General features: G+C 37.3%; 1 protein-coding gene across 7 annotated transcripts in view; it reads right to left on the bottom strand.

Annotated features, from left to right (window-relative positions):
• Positions 1-517: 517 nt before the first annotated feature.
• ICE2 (interactor of little elongation complex ELL subunit 2) overlaps positions 518-19,074 on the bottom strand; it is a 77,138-nt gene continuing 58,581 nt past the window's right edge. For 3 of the 7 annotated variants that reach the window (XR_014148655.1, XR_014148658.1, XR_014148659.1), the window contains 3 exons: positions 17,300-17,558; positions 11,424-13,337; positions 518-11,094 (listed from right to left, as the gene is read on the bottom strand). Coding sequence is in view for 1 of the 7 variants with exons in the window: in XM_081831195.1 (XP_081687321.1) it covers positions 13,215-13,337; positions 17,300-17,558 (382 nt within the window). In the remaining 6 variants the exon portion in view is untranslated. Of the gene's footprint in view, positions 13,338-17,299; positions 17,559-19,074 lie in introns of those variants that run through there. The other 4 variants (XR_014148656.1, XR_014148657.1, XM_081831195.1 and 1 more) reach the window with 4 other exon arrangements.

Genomic DNA, 19,074 nt, shown 5'->3' on the forward strand with positions numbered 1-19,074 from the left:
TAGATGAGTGATGGGGATTAAAGTGGACACTTCTTGAGATGAGCACTGGGTGGTGTCTGTAAGTGATGGATCACTGAATTCTATTCCAGGAACCAATAATGCACTGTATGTTAACTAACAAAATTTAAATAAAAAATAAAGTAAATGAATCTGTGTAGAATATTTTCAAAATAAAAATTACAGGAAAACTGTTGAATATTTCTAATGCTGCAGAGGAATTTAGATTTCTAATACTGGGAACCTATAATATACTCAGGTAACTAGATAAGGGGATCTACACTGGGGACACATGTATGCAGATGCTGTCACTACTGAGAGGGTACAATATTCCTCCCCACTCTGTAAGAGGACATTAGCAAAGAGCAAGTAGTATGGAGCCAGTTTTGTAACCCAAGAGACCAGCGGTGCGTAAGGATGTATGGGAGGACTGCCCTATGACAGTGATACCTGAGGGTCAGACTTGCTTGATATGAAAAGCAGCCACCGATGGTAAATCATTTGTGCCATTTCTTCAAACAACAACAAAAAAGAGCAGGAGGAGGAGAGGAAGACGAGAGAGAAGAGCACTACAAGGGAGGACACTGGGCAATTGTGACACAGAGAGAAACGGATCGAGAGGCCTATCCTCCTGACCCCGGCATATCTGTAATCTCTTACCATCTCCATCCTAGTTTCTGCATCAGGGAACTCCACATTTTAGCCCAGATCATCTGTAAGTTCTTTACTAGTTCTTACATTTGTAAGGTCTTGCTAAAACAGAGTTTCAAATTCTTTTTTTTTTTTTTAAAGATTTTATTTATTTATTTGACAGAGAGAGACACAGCGAGAGAGGGAACACAAGCAGGGGGAGTGGGAGAGGGAGAAGCAGGCTTCCCGCGGAGCAGGGAGCCCGATGCAGGGCTCGATCCCAGGACCCTGGGATCATGACCTGAGCCGAAGGCAGATGCCTAATGACTGAGCCACCCAGGCACCCCAGAGTTTCAAATTCTTTAAGACTCTGCTAAAACAATCTTTGGAAGATTCATAATCCAACTTTATTACTCAGGCAGTACAATTCTAGTTCAACTCCTTAACCCTTTGGCATCTGGTGCTCCTAGGGTCCTTGAGAAGAACTCCTGATTGGGTTCTAATAGGGTAGAGCTCAGGATGCTGTTAGAAGCAAAAGGTGAACAGATGGGTGAGCTGCTCTAAGCAGTGCTAGTTGCAGTTTTTTCTTTTCTCTTTTTAAATGAGAGGTTAGTCTTCCCCAAATCCCAAGGCTCCACTCCCTAATTTGGAGATGAACCAGATGATTTCACTGGTCTTTCCCTTCTCTGGTTTCTGTGATTCATCAGCTATAGCAACCAGGGTGGGGTAAAGAAGACAATTCTAATATTCAGTTATGTTGTAGCTCAAAAGGAAGGAATCTAAGAAAAACTATTAAGATTGTAAGAGAATGAAAAAAATATAACCCCTAATACTCCTAACTCAGAAATTGTTCCCAGGAGGTGTCACTACATCCAGTGCCCTGATCTCGCCTCTTTAAATATCAATTACATGAACATTTTTGTTCATCAAATGCTCTACACATCTTTTTCTATGAAATTGGTAAAATGCTTAATGTAGTACAGATAAATGCCCAGTTGGTTTTGATCACCCATGTCTCTGAAAAAGCTGCCAGTATCTAACTATAAAAATCAAGGAACTCCCCAGACAAATGCACTCTATTTAACAAACACTGAGTATTCACCATATGCCAGGCACTAGGGCAGGACTGCACAGCAGATGCCTAATAGGCAAAAACATGGTAACTCTGACCTCAAGGTCTAGTAGAGGTAAATAAGTAATTCTTATTCGACAAATGTATCAGAAATGAAATCAAAGTGCAGGGGAACCCAATAAGAGAATGACTAATTCTGTCAAGGGCAGTCAACCAATAGAGAAAGGAAGTGAGACATTCTGTCTTGGCCAATGCATTTAGTTACTCATAGCTATTTGAAGTAATTGTGTAACCATAGGAGAGGAAATGTAACATACACCAATGTATTCTATATCTGTGGACAGTGTCAATGTAGAGGTGTGACTGTTTTGTTTTTTTTTTAAACAAACCATTCTAGTATAAAAACAGGTAAAGAGGAATAGTCACTGGAGAAGATATATTATTTGGTTAATTCCACTCATGTGAAAACTTGAGAATATTTTTGGAACTCCTCTACTTAATTCCCTCAGAGCCTAAGGCAAATCTTAGTCAACTGAGAGGAGTTCTAAGCAATAGCTAAAGGTCATTCTGAGCCAAGGCTCATGACTAAGTGTGCAGAGGATAGGAGTTTCAACTGGGGTTAAAAATACATGAAGCTATGAATAGGACCTCATGTGATTACATTGTTTGATGGAATCAATAGTATTGATTTTCTGGTTTTAAGGAAATTTGATCATTTTGATATGATGTCTGAAGTGGATATCAGTCCAATAAAGTTTTTGGAGTTCTTAAGATACTAAATATTCAAAATAATGTAATACAATCTAAAGGTACTTTTTTTGGTGAAAATACCCAAAAATATAGTGGGCTGAAATGGAATCTTCAATAATGACATACCTATGGATGAGGTACTTATACATCAAAAAGAGTTTCAAAAACCAATTCTCCATGGCCAAGGAAATAGCCAACCAAGTTGATTACAGTTTCCTATGACTGACATTGGCATCATGTAGGTCTCTATCAAAATGGATTAACACCACCAGTCCCTTTTCAGAGCCAGTGGCATTGTTGAGTATTCTGGATAGCTAGAACAAACTCCAACATGACCCCACACAGCTGAAGAGGAAAGAAGAAAAAGCACAGAGTCAATGGATGCAGAGTGTGTCTAGAGACCCTTGCCAACCACTCCTCACAAAGGCTGACCACTCTCCTGGAGTGGCAGTTACTCTTCCTTCATAAACAGAAATCCTTTCTCAGAGTCATTAACATTGCTTCTGTTAGTCTCTTAACAAATTAGTCTGTTAGTAAGTTGTGTACATTATAAAATTGCCTGCCCTGTATTGTGGAAAAAAAATACATGAAGCCTTCATACCCTTTTCAGATATCAAACTGAAAAGGTATGAGGGGCAGAAGGCATGGCCTGAGACCCACCATGGGCTGGCAATGCTGGTCTACATATTTCGTTTTAACTGGGTAAGCCAATTTTCTCATTCAAAGCTGTAATATTCATTTTAAACTTTTAAACATTAACATAATTATCACACAAACATTAAAATATTCTGGGGAGGAGCTCATGCATGACTTACTCTGACCCTCAAGTTTCTGAAGGGAGGCAACTTAGGTTTCAGTTTGGGCTTCTGGGCTCAGCTACTTGGCTCATTTCATTTTTCCTTCTTATACCCCAGAGTCTAAGTTTTAAAAGGTTAGGAAAGAGTCCCTAGTTGTAAAAGTGACATTTAAAGAGTTAACCATCCTTTTTAAAGTGACTTACTTGGGAGGATACCAACCTTTTTTCCAGATTTAGAGTGTGCTTCCAAATGATACAGAGTTTAATTCCCCAAAGAATAATTTTTGCAAAGGAACCCTTACTCCACTTAACTCTGGGCTGTGGAGGGAGGAGAGGCACCTGACCCAGTTTGCATGAGGGTCTGCAGCACTTACCACTCCATTTCTGACTTGTCTAACTCCAAGAGATTTAAGATCAGCAACTTCTATCTCATGGGCTTGACCACATTCTCACAAATGTGGCAGGCATTATTTGGAATTGCAAGAACAGAGGTGACAGATGGCCAAGTAAGATGGATCACTAGAAGCTTTGGTTTGGATTGAAAAATAGCCTCCCCTGATCTCCCTGCTTTCAGACTTCCCTAGTTTCCATCCTCCCCCCCAATCCAGCCTACATATTATATATTGCCATAGTTTCCATTATGGAAGTTTAACCTTGTTGCCCATCTCTAGTGCCACCCCCCATTAAGAAGCTTCTCCTTATTCCCCACCTCAAGACAATGCCACAGTCTCTAAATCAATCACAGCTTTTTAGTGACAAGTTCTCCCCAGCACACTGTCTTAGATCCTTTGGGTCCCTTCACCATAGGCACACTGGTCATGTCTTAGCCACATGGATGACCTGCCCTTCCAAAATGCTATGCATGTTTGCACCTCTGAACATTGACTATACTTTGTCCCTGAGCTTGAAATTTCCCTTCCACTCTGGCAAACTCCTTTCAAGTTTTAGCTCATATGACATTGCTCATTGATTTGATCTGACAATAATTCACATTTACACAGGGACTTGCAGTTTAAAAAGAACTTCCATATCCATTATCTACTGGAAGGCTACTAAAGCCTATAGAATATGCTGGCAAGGTATAAATATCTGGATTTCACAGATGAAAAGACAGAAGAGCAAAGAGGGGAGAGATATAGCCTTAGCAAATGGAGGAGCTGAGACTCTTAACTCCGTACTCCCCACTTCCCATCCCCTTCCCAACCTCATGCCTCTTCCATCAAACTCCAAATCTGGGCTGCCAACTTCTGAGACTCAACTTCTCATACTTCTCTCCAAGTTGTAGCAGACAGTCTTAACATTCTAAAGACTTCCCCAAATGCTGGATGTGAATTAACTCTAGCACAGGCTCTTGGGAGGCAGAAGGCTTGGCAGACAGCAAACTCAGCACTCCCTTATATGCAAAATAACATTTTGGCCTTAGGCACTTAGTAAGTTACATAGTCCTTGCTCCTTAAGAGTCAAAGTTTTCAGGCACTAGAGTGTAGCATTAAAAAAAGCCAAACTGAATTAGGGACTGACCCACCACTTTATTAGCCTCCCAACATGCATAATATACAGAGATATTCAAGCCTCATGCACTGTGATTTCAGTTTCCCTCACTCTCTCCCTGAACTCAAACGAACTCATTGTGTAATTCTACGAGATTGCATTTTGGAATTGGACAGAGACCACTTCCAGCTGCCCATTGTGGCACTTGGGAAACTATAATCTGCATCACTTTTCATGGGACAGAGGGCAGATATTATACTTGCAAAATGTATTCCATTATTTATTTTTCACATTAGTAAAACTGCTGTTTGCATATTGTTAGGACCCATGACTAAATAGTTAAAAATAAAACACAAACTCTGTAAAATACATTCTATATCTTAGTCATCTAGAAATGTTAACTTTAAACAGACTGCAATCACTTGATTATTTATTCTGGACTCATTTCTCACTTTGGGTTGAAAACTTCAGGAGCAAATTTAAATATTATCTCATGGATAATAATGCAGTCAGTAAGACTGTCTCTGGGCACAATATCCTCTTTATTTATTTGGAGTCTCTCTAACAGGTTAAACCAAAAAACCCTACAGTTTATTTCTGGAGCCTAAGTTGGGTAGAGGTTTGTTGAAAGACCAACTTGAAAAACTGTGGATGACTTACGTTTACTTGGCATTGGAGAACATTACCTGCAGATGATGAGACCTCAAAAGTTGTGTGAAAGAAAAGACTTTTTTTTTTTTTTTGGCCACATCAGGAAAAACAGGTTTGTCCAGACAAGTTTTGGCTGCCAGGTAGAATGTTTTCAAGAGGTTTTGAAATATGGTATCTTTAAAATTGTTTAATCTGAATTTGTACGTCCTCTGTTGTTCTAAAATGAAATAGAGTAACACTGGGTGAGTCAGACAGTAATATACCACCTAAGTAATGTGCTCTTCCTGGTGCATAGCAAGAAACACACATTGTTGATTTGTCTCATTACTGGTGATACTAACTTTAATCGCTTAGTTAAGATAGTTTCTGCCAGATTTCTTCTGGATTAAGTAAACAAGTAAGTATATTATACCTAATAATAACCATCTTCTGGGGAGATTCCTTAATAAGACTACATGAATATTCCTGGGCGCCTGGGTGGCTCAGTCGGTTAAGTGTCTGCCTTCAGCTCAGGTCATGACCCTGGGATGGAGTCCCTGCTCAGTGGGGAGTCTGCTTCTCCCTCTACCCCTCCCCCCTTCTCATGCTCTCTCTCTCTCAAATAAATTAAAAAAAAAAAGCCTATGTTAATATTCCTCTTTGCCATCAAATTTTCACCCACCATATTTAGCATCCTTTGAGGATTCTTAGCTAAGTAATTATCTCTATAATGATTGTAAGTTGGTTTTTCTAATTCCATCATTCCCTCTGGATTTATTGGTTGGCAATCTACTGTAGAATAGAGTATTTCCTTCTTCTCCATTTATTTATTCATTTATGCCAGCATGAGCATGTGGATTACTATTTTACTTAAAGCATTATAATATGTTACTATCATTCTTTCATGCTCAAATTTTCCCAGACCTAAGAACTCCTTTAAGCTAGTTCCTATGTTCTTTTAACATGCATCCATTACTCTTTGAGCACCTTCTTACTTTCTGGTGCAAGACAATGCTCCAGGTTCATCTTGTATTTTCCCAGCCCCAATCTTGGGATAGTATCTCCAAGGAACACTGATTTCTTTTAGTGAAGGATACAATTTAGAAACCAAGATCTGGGTGCTAGGTGTGTTCATGGCTATGTGAATATTACTGCTTCTAGGCACTATCAGCAGAATTAGGAAATATGTATGCATATGTACACATAACACACAGCTGTATCTGTTTCTCCATCTCTCTCTCTATATATTAAGTGCCACAAATTCACTCTGATACTTCAATTCCAATCCAATACCATGGGGTTTATTCTTGCCTTCCTCTTTCCCATTATTCTCAATATAAAATGTATTTATTTGCTCAGTTAATCTAGTATGTAACCAAACTCCCTGTCCCTTGGCCCTAGTAAAGACGAAGTAGAAGAAAGAAAAGGCCAGGGTGGTCCAAGGCATGCCAGCCCCAATTTCCTGGCTTATCAGCCCAAAGGTAGGACCCAATCTTCCTGTCTATTTCTCTCCTCTAAGTTGTAGACCCACATTTTCAGTTTACAGATTCCATAGGACATTATCACCTTAATTGTACTGTTGACATTTGGTTGAAAATGTAAGTAGTTGTCTTTTTACGCCATCTATATACTTCCTCTAATATTTTCATTTAAGTCAGTGGCAGCACTCGGGCTAAAAATTTCAGTTGTCTTGGAAACCTCTACTTCATAATTCCAACACACAAGCTACTTCATGTGCCATGACCTTTAGCTCTTCTTTGTATTCCCAAGACCTAGTGTCTATAACCTACTTGTGACTCTATGTTACATGAGGTAAACATTCATTTGGTGGACAGGATCAAATCTCATAGCTGCTAACTAAATAGCTTTCCAATTTACACCTCTCCATCCACCTGCTATTTGTAGAGTTACCACCTCCTTGCCGTAAGTCTTTCCTCTCTCTAAATAATCCTTTATATTTTAAGTTTCCTTAAAATTAATGTCATTTTGCTTGAAAAGCCTTCAATGTCTCCTCACTGCTTTTAGAATCAAATTAAACTATCTGGGAATAATAATCAATACCTTCCACTATCAAGCTCTAACTTACCTCTTCAACTTTATGTCCCATTTATCTTCTTTTACCCTCATACTTGTTACAAGATCATATTTGCTATTTTTGAAAATCAGCACTTTCCATAGGATTTTCCCTAATGCTATAATGCTCTGCCTCCTTTTTGTCCATATTAATATTTTACTTGCCTTTCAGAACAAGCTTAAAGGTCATTTTTACCATGAGTTTCTCTTATTTCCAAGCACCCCCTTTTCTTACTCCTATGCACTATTGTGCCACTTAAACTCTGCTCTGTATTATAGCTCATTGCACATATCCATCTCTCCAACTAGATTAGAGAATACCCTTAAGACAGAAACCAATACTGTTTATTTTTACATCCCAAGAAATTGGCATAATGTACTATACACCCAGTAGATGCTCAAAAAAGCACTGTCAATTCATTTCCATGTTTTGCAGATCAGTTGGCAATGAATTTCATTGTTTCCACTTTACCTTCTCCTTAGTCCTTAATGTTTATAAATATGATTTCTATACCAGCTACTTTAATGAAACTTCTATAGCTGATGATAAACCCAAGCAGATATAGCTTTATGAGCAAAAGCATGCAGGTAGGGCCTAGAATGGCTAATCTGTGTGTTGGTAAAACTTGGCTGAAGCAGATGTTGTATTAATGCAGTGCTCGGAAGAGAGGTAAAACCCATGGAATCAGTGTAGCATTGCCTTGTTACACTGACTCTTAAGATTAAGATGCACATACTCTCCTGTGCTGTACATTTTTGGGCAAGCCAAACCTAGGATAGGGACTACAGAAAAGATTTCCTCCTTTTCCCCTCCAAGAAATGCATATTCTCAAGAAAAGGGAAGGAGGAATTCAACCCACTAATCACAGACTCTTTAGGTTTCTTCACTTTCAAAACAGCAATTAATTCATACTGTGGCTTTTCCTCCCATTCCTTAGAGAATTAACCGGACTATACCATGCATGTACAGCAATTAAACACAACCCTTTTGTAGCTCCTTGCTTGATCACATTCTAACAGTAGTTCATATATTGGAAGCAAACATGTATGCCAAGGCAATAGTACATTATGCCTGTACTGTTTGTATCTTCCTTTTTGATGAGGCAATCTAAAATTCCCATCCTAGAAATAGACATCTGGGCCTCAACTCCTTCAGTAAGATCTACCTGGCAGATCAGACCCAATCCTCAGATAGATGCTTTGTGTGTCTGCCCCTACATACCTTGATAAGTCTAGACATTACCCAAGGGGAACATGGCAAGAGTGGAAGGACCAATGAAATACATCTTTATTCCTACATTCAAGGAGAAACTTAATAAATCTTGGTATCAAATACTCTTATGGTTTGATTAAAAGGTACCACATACCTGTAACACATAACAAGCATCTTAATACGTGTATCAGAAACCTCAGATTTAGCATGTTCATAACAAAATATTCAAGTGTTTTCTCCCCTCTCCACCCTAAACCCATACTTTCTTGTAATATATCTAAAATGTTTACAGTGTCCAAAGCTAGAACCCAAGTAGAATGGAAAGGAACAGGTTAACTTCCTTTGCAATTGCAAAAGAAGATCCAAATAGTGAAACTATTTCCAAGTTTTGCTAATCAATTGGCAATGAAGAATTTCATTGTTTCCACCTCACCTTCTACTTACTCCTTAATGTTTATAAACCTGATTTCCATACTGGCCACTTAAATGAAACGTTTTAGTGAAGTTATATGGTTTTCTCTGGGGCTCCATTCACGATCCTGCTCTCATTCTACTAATTTCTGCTATGTTACCTTATACATTTCTCTCAATCACCACAGACATACCAACAATTCCCAAATCTGTACTGATGAGATCAGGCTTCTCTTCTGAGTTCAAAATTCAAATTATCAACCATCTCTATTAGATTCAGCATATTGGTAATAAGACATTAAACAGTGTCCTTTCTTTTCTCTCCACCCTAAACCTAATTCTTCTTCTATATCCTTAAAATGTTCATGGCATTTGTGGTAGTTAAAAAATGTTCACAAATTCTTCCTTTATTCCTCCTTTCAAGAGGTGGAGCTTGAGTGTGCACTTACTAACTTATATCTAATGAGGAAAATATGGCAGAAGTGACAGTATTTGACTTCCAAGACAAAAAGACATTGTGGTTTCCTCTTTGCTCTTTCTCTTGACTAGCTCACTTTGGGGTAAGCCAGCTGCTATGTCATGAGGATACTCAAGCAGACCCATGAAGAGGTACATGCAGTGAGGATAAGGCTTCCTGCCAACAACCAGTGAAAGACTGGCACCACCTTTTTGAAAGTAGATGCTCTAGCCGGTCAAACCTTGAGAGGAATGCAGCTCCAGCCAACAGGTTAACTGTAACTTTGTGAAAGACCCTGAGCCAGAGACACCCAGCTGAGCTGCATTTTCTGATGCAGAGAAACTCTAAGATAATAAATGTTTGTTGTTTTAACTAAATTTGGGGGTAATTTATTATGCAGCAATATATAACCAATATTGCATCCAAACCTAGAATCCAAGGAACAAATATGGTGAAAGGAAATGAACATTTTATTTTTTATTTTTTTTTAAAGATTTTACTTATTTGAGACACAGAGAGAACAAGCAGGGGGTAGGGGCAGAGGGAGAGGGTGAAGCAGACTCCCTGCTGAGCCGGGAGCCTGATGCAGAGTTAGATCCCTGGACCCTTGGATCATGACCTGAGCCAAAGGCAGACCCTTAACTGACTGGGCCTCCCAGGCGCCCAGGAAATGAACATTTTAACTTAACTCTTCCCACTCTATCCACACTCATCCTCCTACTTTCTCAATGAGTAACACCACTATTTACCCAGTATCCGAAATGAGAAATTGGGATTTCTCTGGAAGCCTTATTTAACTCTTCCTACCAACTGTTTCACTAAGTTATCATTTTTTTCTCCTGTTACTTGAGCCCATCCCTCTTACTTGAGCCCATCCCTCTTACTGCTTTAATTCCAGGCCTTTACCTTTTTTCAATTATTATAACACAGCTTTCCAACTTTTCTCCTTTCCTACAGTCTTTCCCAGCTCTATTTCATTCTCTAGATTAATGCTAACAAGAGCTTTTTCAAAAGCCTATCTGATCATGTTATTTTTTTTTAAATTTAAATTCACTACTGATTCCCACATTGCACAGGACAACATTCAAATGTCATAGCATGGCATGTCTGTCCCTGTCCTACAGCTTTTTCTCTCAAATCTAAGTTCAGAGCCTACAATCTGGCCAACTTTCACCTTTGCATATGCTTCTTTCTTCTATGTTAAGACCTTTCATTCTTTCCTTATAATTCTTACACACTTTTTTTTTTTTAAGATTTTATTTATTTATTTGACAGAGAGAGAGAACAAGCAGGAGGAGCAACAGAGGGAGAGGGAGAAGCAGGCTCCCTATCTGAGCAGGGAGCCCGATACAGGGCTCGATCCCAGAACCCTGGGATCATGACCTGAGCCAAAGGCAAACGCTTAACCGACTGAGCCGCCTAGGCACCCCTCTTACACACTTTGAAAAGACTCACCTCAACCTTCAACTCACTTTCCTTAATTATCAGGTTCAGGTTATATGGCTTTCTTTTATTACTTTATCAGAGCACTTACCCATAGATCAGTATTGTGTCCTCCACTAGAATGTGAGCTCCTGGAAAAAATAAAATCTATCTTTGATACCTAGACATTCATTTAGTCATACATCCAACTTATATTTACTAAGCAATGCAAGACAGTAATACCAGGTTAGGTGTTTGTTACATAACTGTGAACAAAACTGTGAACAAAACTGTTCCTGGCCTTTGCATAGCTTATAGTCTAATCAAGAAGAAAGACAGTAAGTCAAATAAACAAATACTGCGATATGTGAAAAAAGAATATTATGTGAGTAACAATGCGGACCTACTTTAGACTGTGAGGCACACAAATGCAAACATTTATTGAACTAAATGTTTTCCAAGAGGTATGTATAAATTATACCTTCACCATAGGTGTAAGTGGACCAGGTTCATCACATCCTTGCCAACACTGACTCTGCTTAACACAGGGTTGCCACAAACCTTCAATTTGTAAAAAATGTAGTATCTGCAAAGTGCAACAAAGCAAAGTGCAATAAAATGAGGTATGCCTGTACTAAAAATCAAGGGAAAAAACACAAACATGATCAAATACATGTTATAAAAGAGGCTTGATTAAGCACAAGTGAAAAACCAAGACTAGATTTATATATATTATCAGGAACATTGAAATATATGGCTAAGATAATTTCAAAATAATTACTTGCAAGACCACACATTTTACTAGGTAAAAAGTAATATTAAAAATCAAAAGCCAAGTCTTTCTGGTATTCAGAAGTCTGAAGAAATCATTGTCTAGCTTTTTTAAAAGAGCAAATTCCAAGGGAATCCCTGCCTCTCCCTTGGTTCACTGCCAAATGATTCACAACTAAAATATTTCTGGGATATGGGAATATGGGACAAAGTTAAAAAAAAAAAGATCATGTCCATTAAAAAAAAAAAGCATTGTTTTAAAAAGGGAATGGAAGGCGGAGGAAATTATATATTAAAATATATAAAATAGTTTTAATAATTACTTATTAATTTAAAAATATAATGGACTAAAATAATTGAAAACAAAACTTGGTAGTTGAAGATAAAAATACTCAACTGTTACTGATAATAGTTGAAAGATTTCTTGGACTAGTTTCTTATATTAATATAAAACACATTAAAAAGTTCCAAAAACAAAGCAGATTACAAAACTTGTATTTTACAAATGATGCACATATTTCTGAAACTTTTAATGCACATTGAAGGACAAAGACACAAAAATTAAATAAGTCCATTCCTTCTTAAGTCCAAATTGGCTACAGTAACATCAGGTGATGATAAGCTTTCCAAATTCAGCTATGTGGTCCTAGGAAATTTAATCAGTATAGATGAGAAAAGATATTTTATTTTTTACCACGTTAACCTTGTCAGTTGAAATGATGAGCTTTTTCTGGAAAACACACTCATCTCTGCTTTCAGTAGCATTATTTGAACACTCAGCTGAAATTTGTGCCAAGAGATAGAGGGATCTATCACCAAACCTATAACACCACAGAAGGTTTGTTTTTTTAAAAACAAACTGATGGCTGACCAACAAGAAATTGTTAACTTGTGACTTTTTCAGGAGCATGAACTTTTTTATTTTTAATTTTAATTTTTGGCTTGTGCAATGGAATTTCATCAAGTTTTTAAAGATGTTAACTTTATTAACTTGCAACAATCATCGTTTTAAAATAGTATATAAAAACTGTCACAATGGGTCAGAAGCAAGGTTTACATTGGTTCAAAATTATCTCTGATAGTGGCAAGATTCAACTTTTTGAGCCAATCTCAACAGACTGGTGATATAATTCAAATTACTAACATTACATACAATGATAAATATTGCTCTTGAAAAAAGCAAATTATTTTCCTATTTAACAGTTTTTGGAAAAGGTCTACTATAAAAATATTTCTCTTCTCTATGTTTCCCTGCCATGATACTGTTAAAACATATCTGGATTCTTCTCAAACATCATGTTAAGAGTATAACATTCCATTTTAGCTGAAACATTCCTTCACATAGCCAATATATTTTTTCAAGGCACTCTAAGAACTCTCAAGGACACTAAAAGAAAAATGTTCATCTTGTCCACTGATCTTCTAGGCATATTTCCCCTCAAACTTTTCTAAAGTGAACGTTGTTACAACTAGTTCTTCCTCATTTTCCATAGTAGAGTCCTTAAGTTATTTTTCTTTTATTTGGAGCTTCTCCTTCATTTTCAACTTGCTGAGCAGGCAGACTTTTCGTTTCCATGGAAACTGGATTCCTACGGCTGCGTGTAGGCATTCTTGTTCCACCAACCTAAGAGATGAAGCAAAGAATAGTTTAACATGTTTACAAAATATTTATATATGGTCAACTCTGCTCTGTATTATTTATAATATGTACTAATTACCTTGCAAATCGTCCTTTATATGTTTTTAATCTCCAGCTACCTGGCTGCTTCTAAACAAGCTTTAATCTGACACAGTTTAAGGTACTAAGCAATCAGGGAAGGAATAGGTCAGGGTAGATGGAGAGAAATGAAGGGGAAAACCACTCTGTGTTAAATCTGGAAGAGGCTGAAATGTTAAATTAGAAAATGATGGAAGGACAGAACTTATGAGCAATGTGTTTGCAATAATATAGCTGAAGGGCAGAAGAAAGGAAGAAATGAAAAATACGAAGGGAGAGAAAGGAAATACAAGAAACAGGTCGGATGTGGTAAAGAGGGAGAAAAAAATTACAAAATGGAGAAAGGGACAAAGACTAAGAAAGACAAGTCTACAGAGAAAAAGGGGGAATAATAAATGTTGAAAAACAGGAAGGCAAAAGAGAAAATAACCCAAGTAAAAAGGAAAAGTTGAGGGACTAAGAGAAGATTCTTGCAAAAAAGAAAGAGAAAGGGGAAGAAAAAACTGGAAGGAGGCTACAGAGGAAAAAAAGGAAGAAGGAAGTGGGAGGAAGAAAGTTTGTTGGGGTGCTGGTTCTACCTTAATATCAACTCCTCCTCAGCACAAGTAGCTGCCCACCCTCACTTTCTAGCCCACACAGACTACAGAAATGAGAAGGCGTATTCTTAGGATATAATCCCTTGCTAACTGTAGTCCTGCTGAAGATGAGATCTGGAAATTCTGTCATCTCCTTGGCCACTGAGAGAGCATAGTTTTTAAAAGGGGTAATGGAGAAAGTCAGCCCTTGGAGAGAAGGGCCAAAGCTGTCCAGCCTAAAACCATTTGCCCAGAACCTGTCCATTTCTGCCTCTACTTCCCCTGGCCACCTTGCAACCTTTGTTTCTTCACATCTTGTCCAGTGAATTACAGATCTGGTGATGATGGGTGATATTGTTACTCCAAACACACTCATATTTCCTAATATATCAGACATATTAGCATTGCTCCAAGGGGCTACTGGCTCACTAAGAATGAATCAGACTCCAAGTTCCCTAATCTAATATGTTATCTCTTCAGGGGCATTTTTTGGTATACGATCAGGTGACCAGAAAGGAAAAATTCCAGTTGGGATTTGAGTGTGCCAGTGTGTTTGTCTGAATCTGATGAACTTTTCTAACACACCAATTAGAAAAGAGCTGTGATTTTTAAATTATCTATACTACTGCCCACTCAGGTGGTATTTACTATAAGACTACACTAACCACCCTGATCGTATCTACTATATTGCTGAGGAAAGCATTTTGAAACTTCCACTGTAAGATTCTGTGTGTGTGTGTGTGTAAAATGAATGTTTATTACAGAAGTTGTAGAAGGAGAAAGGGATGGGCACAGAGCCTTTGTGAAAGGACTGGAAGTGGAAGAAGTCAGGGGTAGCATAGGAAGCAAATGGGATTCTCCTATTCATCTCTTCTATATGCAGCAGGAGGTAGACAGACTCTACTGGGGTATGTCTCAGGGTTAGTACCCAAGGTACTACACAAAGATGAAAACTGAGTTCAAGTGGACAGGGACTAAAGGATTGTATCAGAGGCAGAAACATTTGTTATATGAGATTTTACACCATGAAATATGTGGATGATTTTTGTTTCACAAAGGGTCTTACTTCCCCAGGTTTACTGAAACTTCAGTCTTTTCCTATTGCTGCTAAGGCTAGAAACCCTATCTGTGCTTACCTTGACTGGACTAGAAAGTCCCAGTCCCATGGCCTGGCTAGGAGGAAGTAAGGGAGGAAGGTTGGGTAATTCTCATCAAACATAGGGCTAGATTGTAGGGAGATGTGTAAGAGATCACCAAAAACTTACAAGGGCTTAAAAACATACCAAACCAAGCATTAATTATCTACCTGTTTACTCTACCTAACAGCTGGGTCTTAGATAATATCATTAAGGATTTGTCCCTGAAACTGAATGCGTGAAGTGTCTTAAAAAATACAAATCAGCAACTGCTTAGTGGCATACATGTAATTGTTTAATTTTGATTTTATGTGGCCAAACCCTGAACATATGGAATTGTATCCAAGTATTAAACAAAAAAGGAATAAGTCATCCCCATACAGAATTATATGCCACAGTAATAGACCATAATCAGAATTTTTTTTTTTAAGATTTTTATTTATTTGACAGAGAAAGAGAGAGAGCACAAGCAGGGGGAGCAGCAGGTAGAGGGAGAAGCATGCTCCCAGCTAAGCAGGGAGACTGATGCAGGACTCGATCCCAGGACCCTGGGATCATGACCTGGGCCGAAGGCAGACACTTAACCAACTGAGCCACCCAGGCGCCCCACAGAATTTCTAAATTAAAAAGAAATCAGTATCCTAGAAAGAACATAAATCTTTCAAAAGAAGTTTTCAATTATTATATTTAAGAGAGTGAAGAAAATTTTGCCTTAATATAAGTTATAAAAATCACTATTCAAATGAAATTTAAACTGGAAATAACCAATCAGAACTGCAGATAAGATGGTTTAAAATATTAACAACTTCATCATCCATTCTTCATTTGTAGCAACTAGTTAACTACATTTATATATTCTCATGGCCAAGTTAGCTAAGAATGTGCAAGGAGTTCTCATTTCTAAAAAGATCCTTCCAAACAGTAACATTAGGGTAAAGAAGTGAAAAACATAACTTCATTCACTGTAAACTATTTTTAAAAGTCCTCAATATTTGCATTCCAGCTATTTCTAAAAGGACTTGAAAACATTTACGGATTAATATAACACAGAAAGAAAAAAAGAACAGAAGATATCCACAGGATCCACAACTGATAGATGTTCTGGGACACACATAGAGAAGATTATGTTAGACAGTAATTTTTGACTCCAAGATTTTTGGCAGCACAGAAGGAAAATACACTCAGTTTTTATTTCCTGAACACTCAGAATCATTTGTCTAGAACAAAACTTTTCCTACAGCTAAACCCAAAGTGGAATATTATACATGATATAAAGAATGAGTGACATGGTGAAGAGTATCTCTAGCCACGGCCTTACAGAAGTTTCAGGCAGGGAAAAACCATTCAATTGGTATTTCTGGGAAGGAGTCTATAAAGAGAGTAATTTTAATTGTAACTCAATAAATACTGAGTTATATAATACTTAGCAATTTAGTCCTTAATAGTTTATTGCACATTTAATAAGGTACTGCATTCACTAATTACTAACACTTACTTTTTAATTTTTCTATATCCTACTTATCAATTTTTTTTTTAAAGGTATTCTTTTTGTTTTGTTTTTTTTTAAAGATTTTTATTTATTTATTTGACAGAGAGAGACACAGCGAGAGAGGGAACACAAGCAGGGTGAGTGGGAGAGGGAGAAGCAGGCTCCCTTCAGAGCAGGGAGCCCGATGCGGGACTCGATCCCAGGACCCTGGGATCATGACCTGAGCTGAAGGCAGTCGCTTAACCAACTGAGCCACCCAGGCGCCCTACTTATCAATTTTTAATTGTATCATAATTTTATTGTAAGTATTCTTCTGCAAATTGCCTCAAATATTTAATGAAATGAAACAGTACACATAAGTAAGAATCACAAAAAAACTGCTTTTTACAAGAACAGAGGGATTTAACTATGTGGATGCATTACTCATGCTCCCACTGGGCAAGCTAATACAATTTTCTTTAGTTGACTTATAAACATTACAAAAACAGAAACTTCCACTGACAATGACTGGACTCAGTAAAGCATACAACTTTATCTACCCTTCTTATGATATAGTTTTTAGATGATGTTGTGATTAATGTGGACATGAAGTTGAAATATTGTATTGTCAATGACACAGATGAATAATAAACAACCTAATACAACATTTAATTGCAAAAAAGATCTTACCTTTTGTTGTGGTGTGGGGCCTAGTGATTTAGGTGGGAAAGTACAAGGTATTCTTCCATGATGGATATGATATGGTAATAACAGACTGGGATCTAAAGGGACCCAGGGAACTGAGAGACTAGAAGGCACACCAGGAAGGCTGCAATGTGTTTTATGCAAATTGTAGGCTGTCCTAGTAACTTTTCCATCAGAGGTCTTGTAGATCAGGAGTGAAGAATCTTCTGCTGCATGAGACAACAAGTAGGAACCCTCCTGCAAGCTAAATCATACAAGGAAATTTCAACTCACTGGCTCAGTGTCAACTTCAACAGCATGAAAACAATTATGGGAATGGAATACCACCTCTAAAAATTTTTAATGACCAAATAAGATTTAAGAAGTCTTATTTTTAACAATTTTCATGATTTTTAGGCAACTAATTTTAATTGTTATTCCAAAGTTCAGGATACATAATTACTTTCTTTTTACTGTTACCTCAGTCAATTTCTAAGTATTCAATAATTTAATGGGAAACAAACTGTTTGCCTAATTCTCTAATCCACGTACAACATATACTGAAAAGCATTTCATGAGTGTACATACATAGTATTCCTATACAGACCATTTTAATTCATTCAACAAACATAGCTCTTGCTTTGTATCCAGTAATATAAAGATTAAGAGATATAAAAGGGAATGTGGCACATTCACTACACTTAGCTTAAAATAAAGTGGAAGAAAAAAATGGAACAATCACAATACAATATGAGGTGCTATGAGAATAATAACAATAGCAGCTGATAGGTATTGAATGTTTATCATGAGCTAACTACTGTTATACTGCTTATATTCATTTTATTATTAAATCCTCCACAACAAATCTTCAAGGCATATTAATAATTCACCCCATATTACAGATAAGCAATTTGCCCGAAGTTCTGAGTGCAGGGCTTAGATATAAACCCAGGTAGTTCAATCCACAGGCCATACCCTTAATCATGATCCTCTACAATAATCACTTCTGTCAAACATCAAATCTACATTTTCTTTTTCTCCATATAAAGTTTTAAGGAATTCAGTGTATCAACATAAAGAGCTAAAAGGACAGGATTAATATTTTGTGCTTTATTAGGATTTTATATTCCTCTAGCTCAAAGGTGCTAAGGAGAACCTCAGTTCGTTCCCATATCATTTAAAATAAGAACTAATCATACTTTAGTTATATTCATCTGCCTATAAAACTGATAAGTTACATTTCCATTAATTTTTTTAAGCAGAAAAGTAACAGCTGCTGACAAAGGAGGTTCAGAGAATTATTCTTATCCTCTGGAAAACTTTTTTTTTGGAACAATCACTTTCATATTTTCATATAAGGAAATGAGTAATAATTGATTTGGTAGTAGGAATAAATAACATTTCAAAGATTGAGCTTTTATTGATGAAAATCATATATTTTAACTACCCTCACTAAAAATGAAGAAAGCTCTGGTTTACAGAGAATTTATGGAGAAGGCAAAACTTCAAGGAAGAGTATTTTAGAAGTGCCATACAGTGCAATGTACATGGATGGATACTACCCATTGGTGGGCAGAATAATGACCTTCCAAAGATGCCTAGATCCTAAACCCTAGAACCTATAGATATGTTACAGTACATGGCAAAGGGGAATTAAGATGGAGTTCCTAACCTGATGATTTTAAAATGGTAAGATTTTCCTGGATTATCTTAGTGGGCCCACTAGAATCATAAGAGTCCTTCAATGTAGAAGAGGGAAGCAGGGGGGAGATATAACTATG

The sequence above is a fragment of the Leptonychotes weddellii genome, chromosome 9 (genome assembly GCF_054177405.1).
Source record: "Leptonychotes weddellii isolate Sample4059 chromosome 9, ASM5417740v2, whole genome shotgun sequence".
In the NCBI taxonomy this organism is placed as follows: Eukaryota; Metazoa; Chordata; class Mammalia; order Carnivora; family Phocidae; genus Leptonychotes; species Leptonychotes weddellii.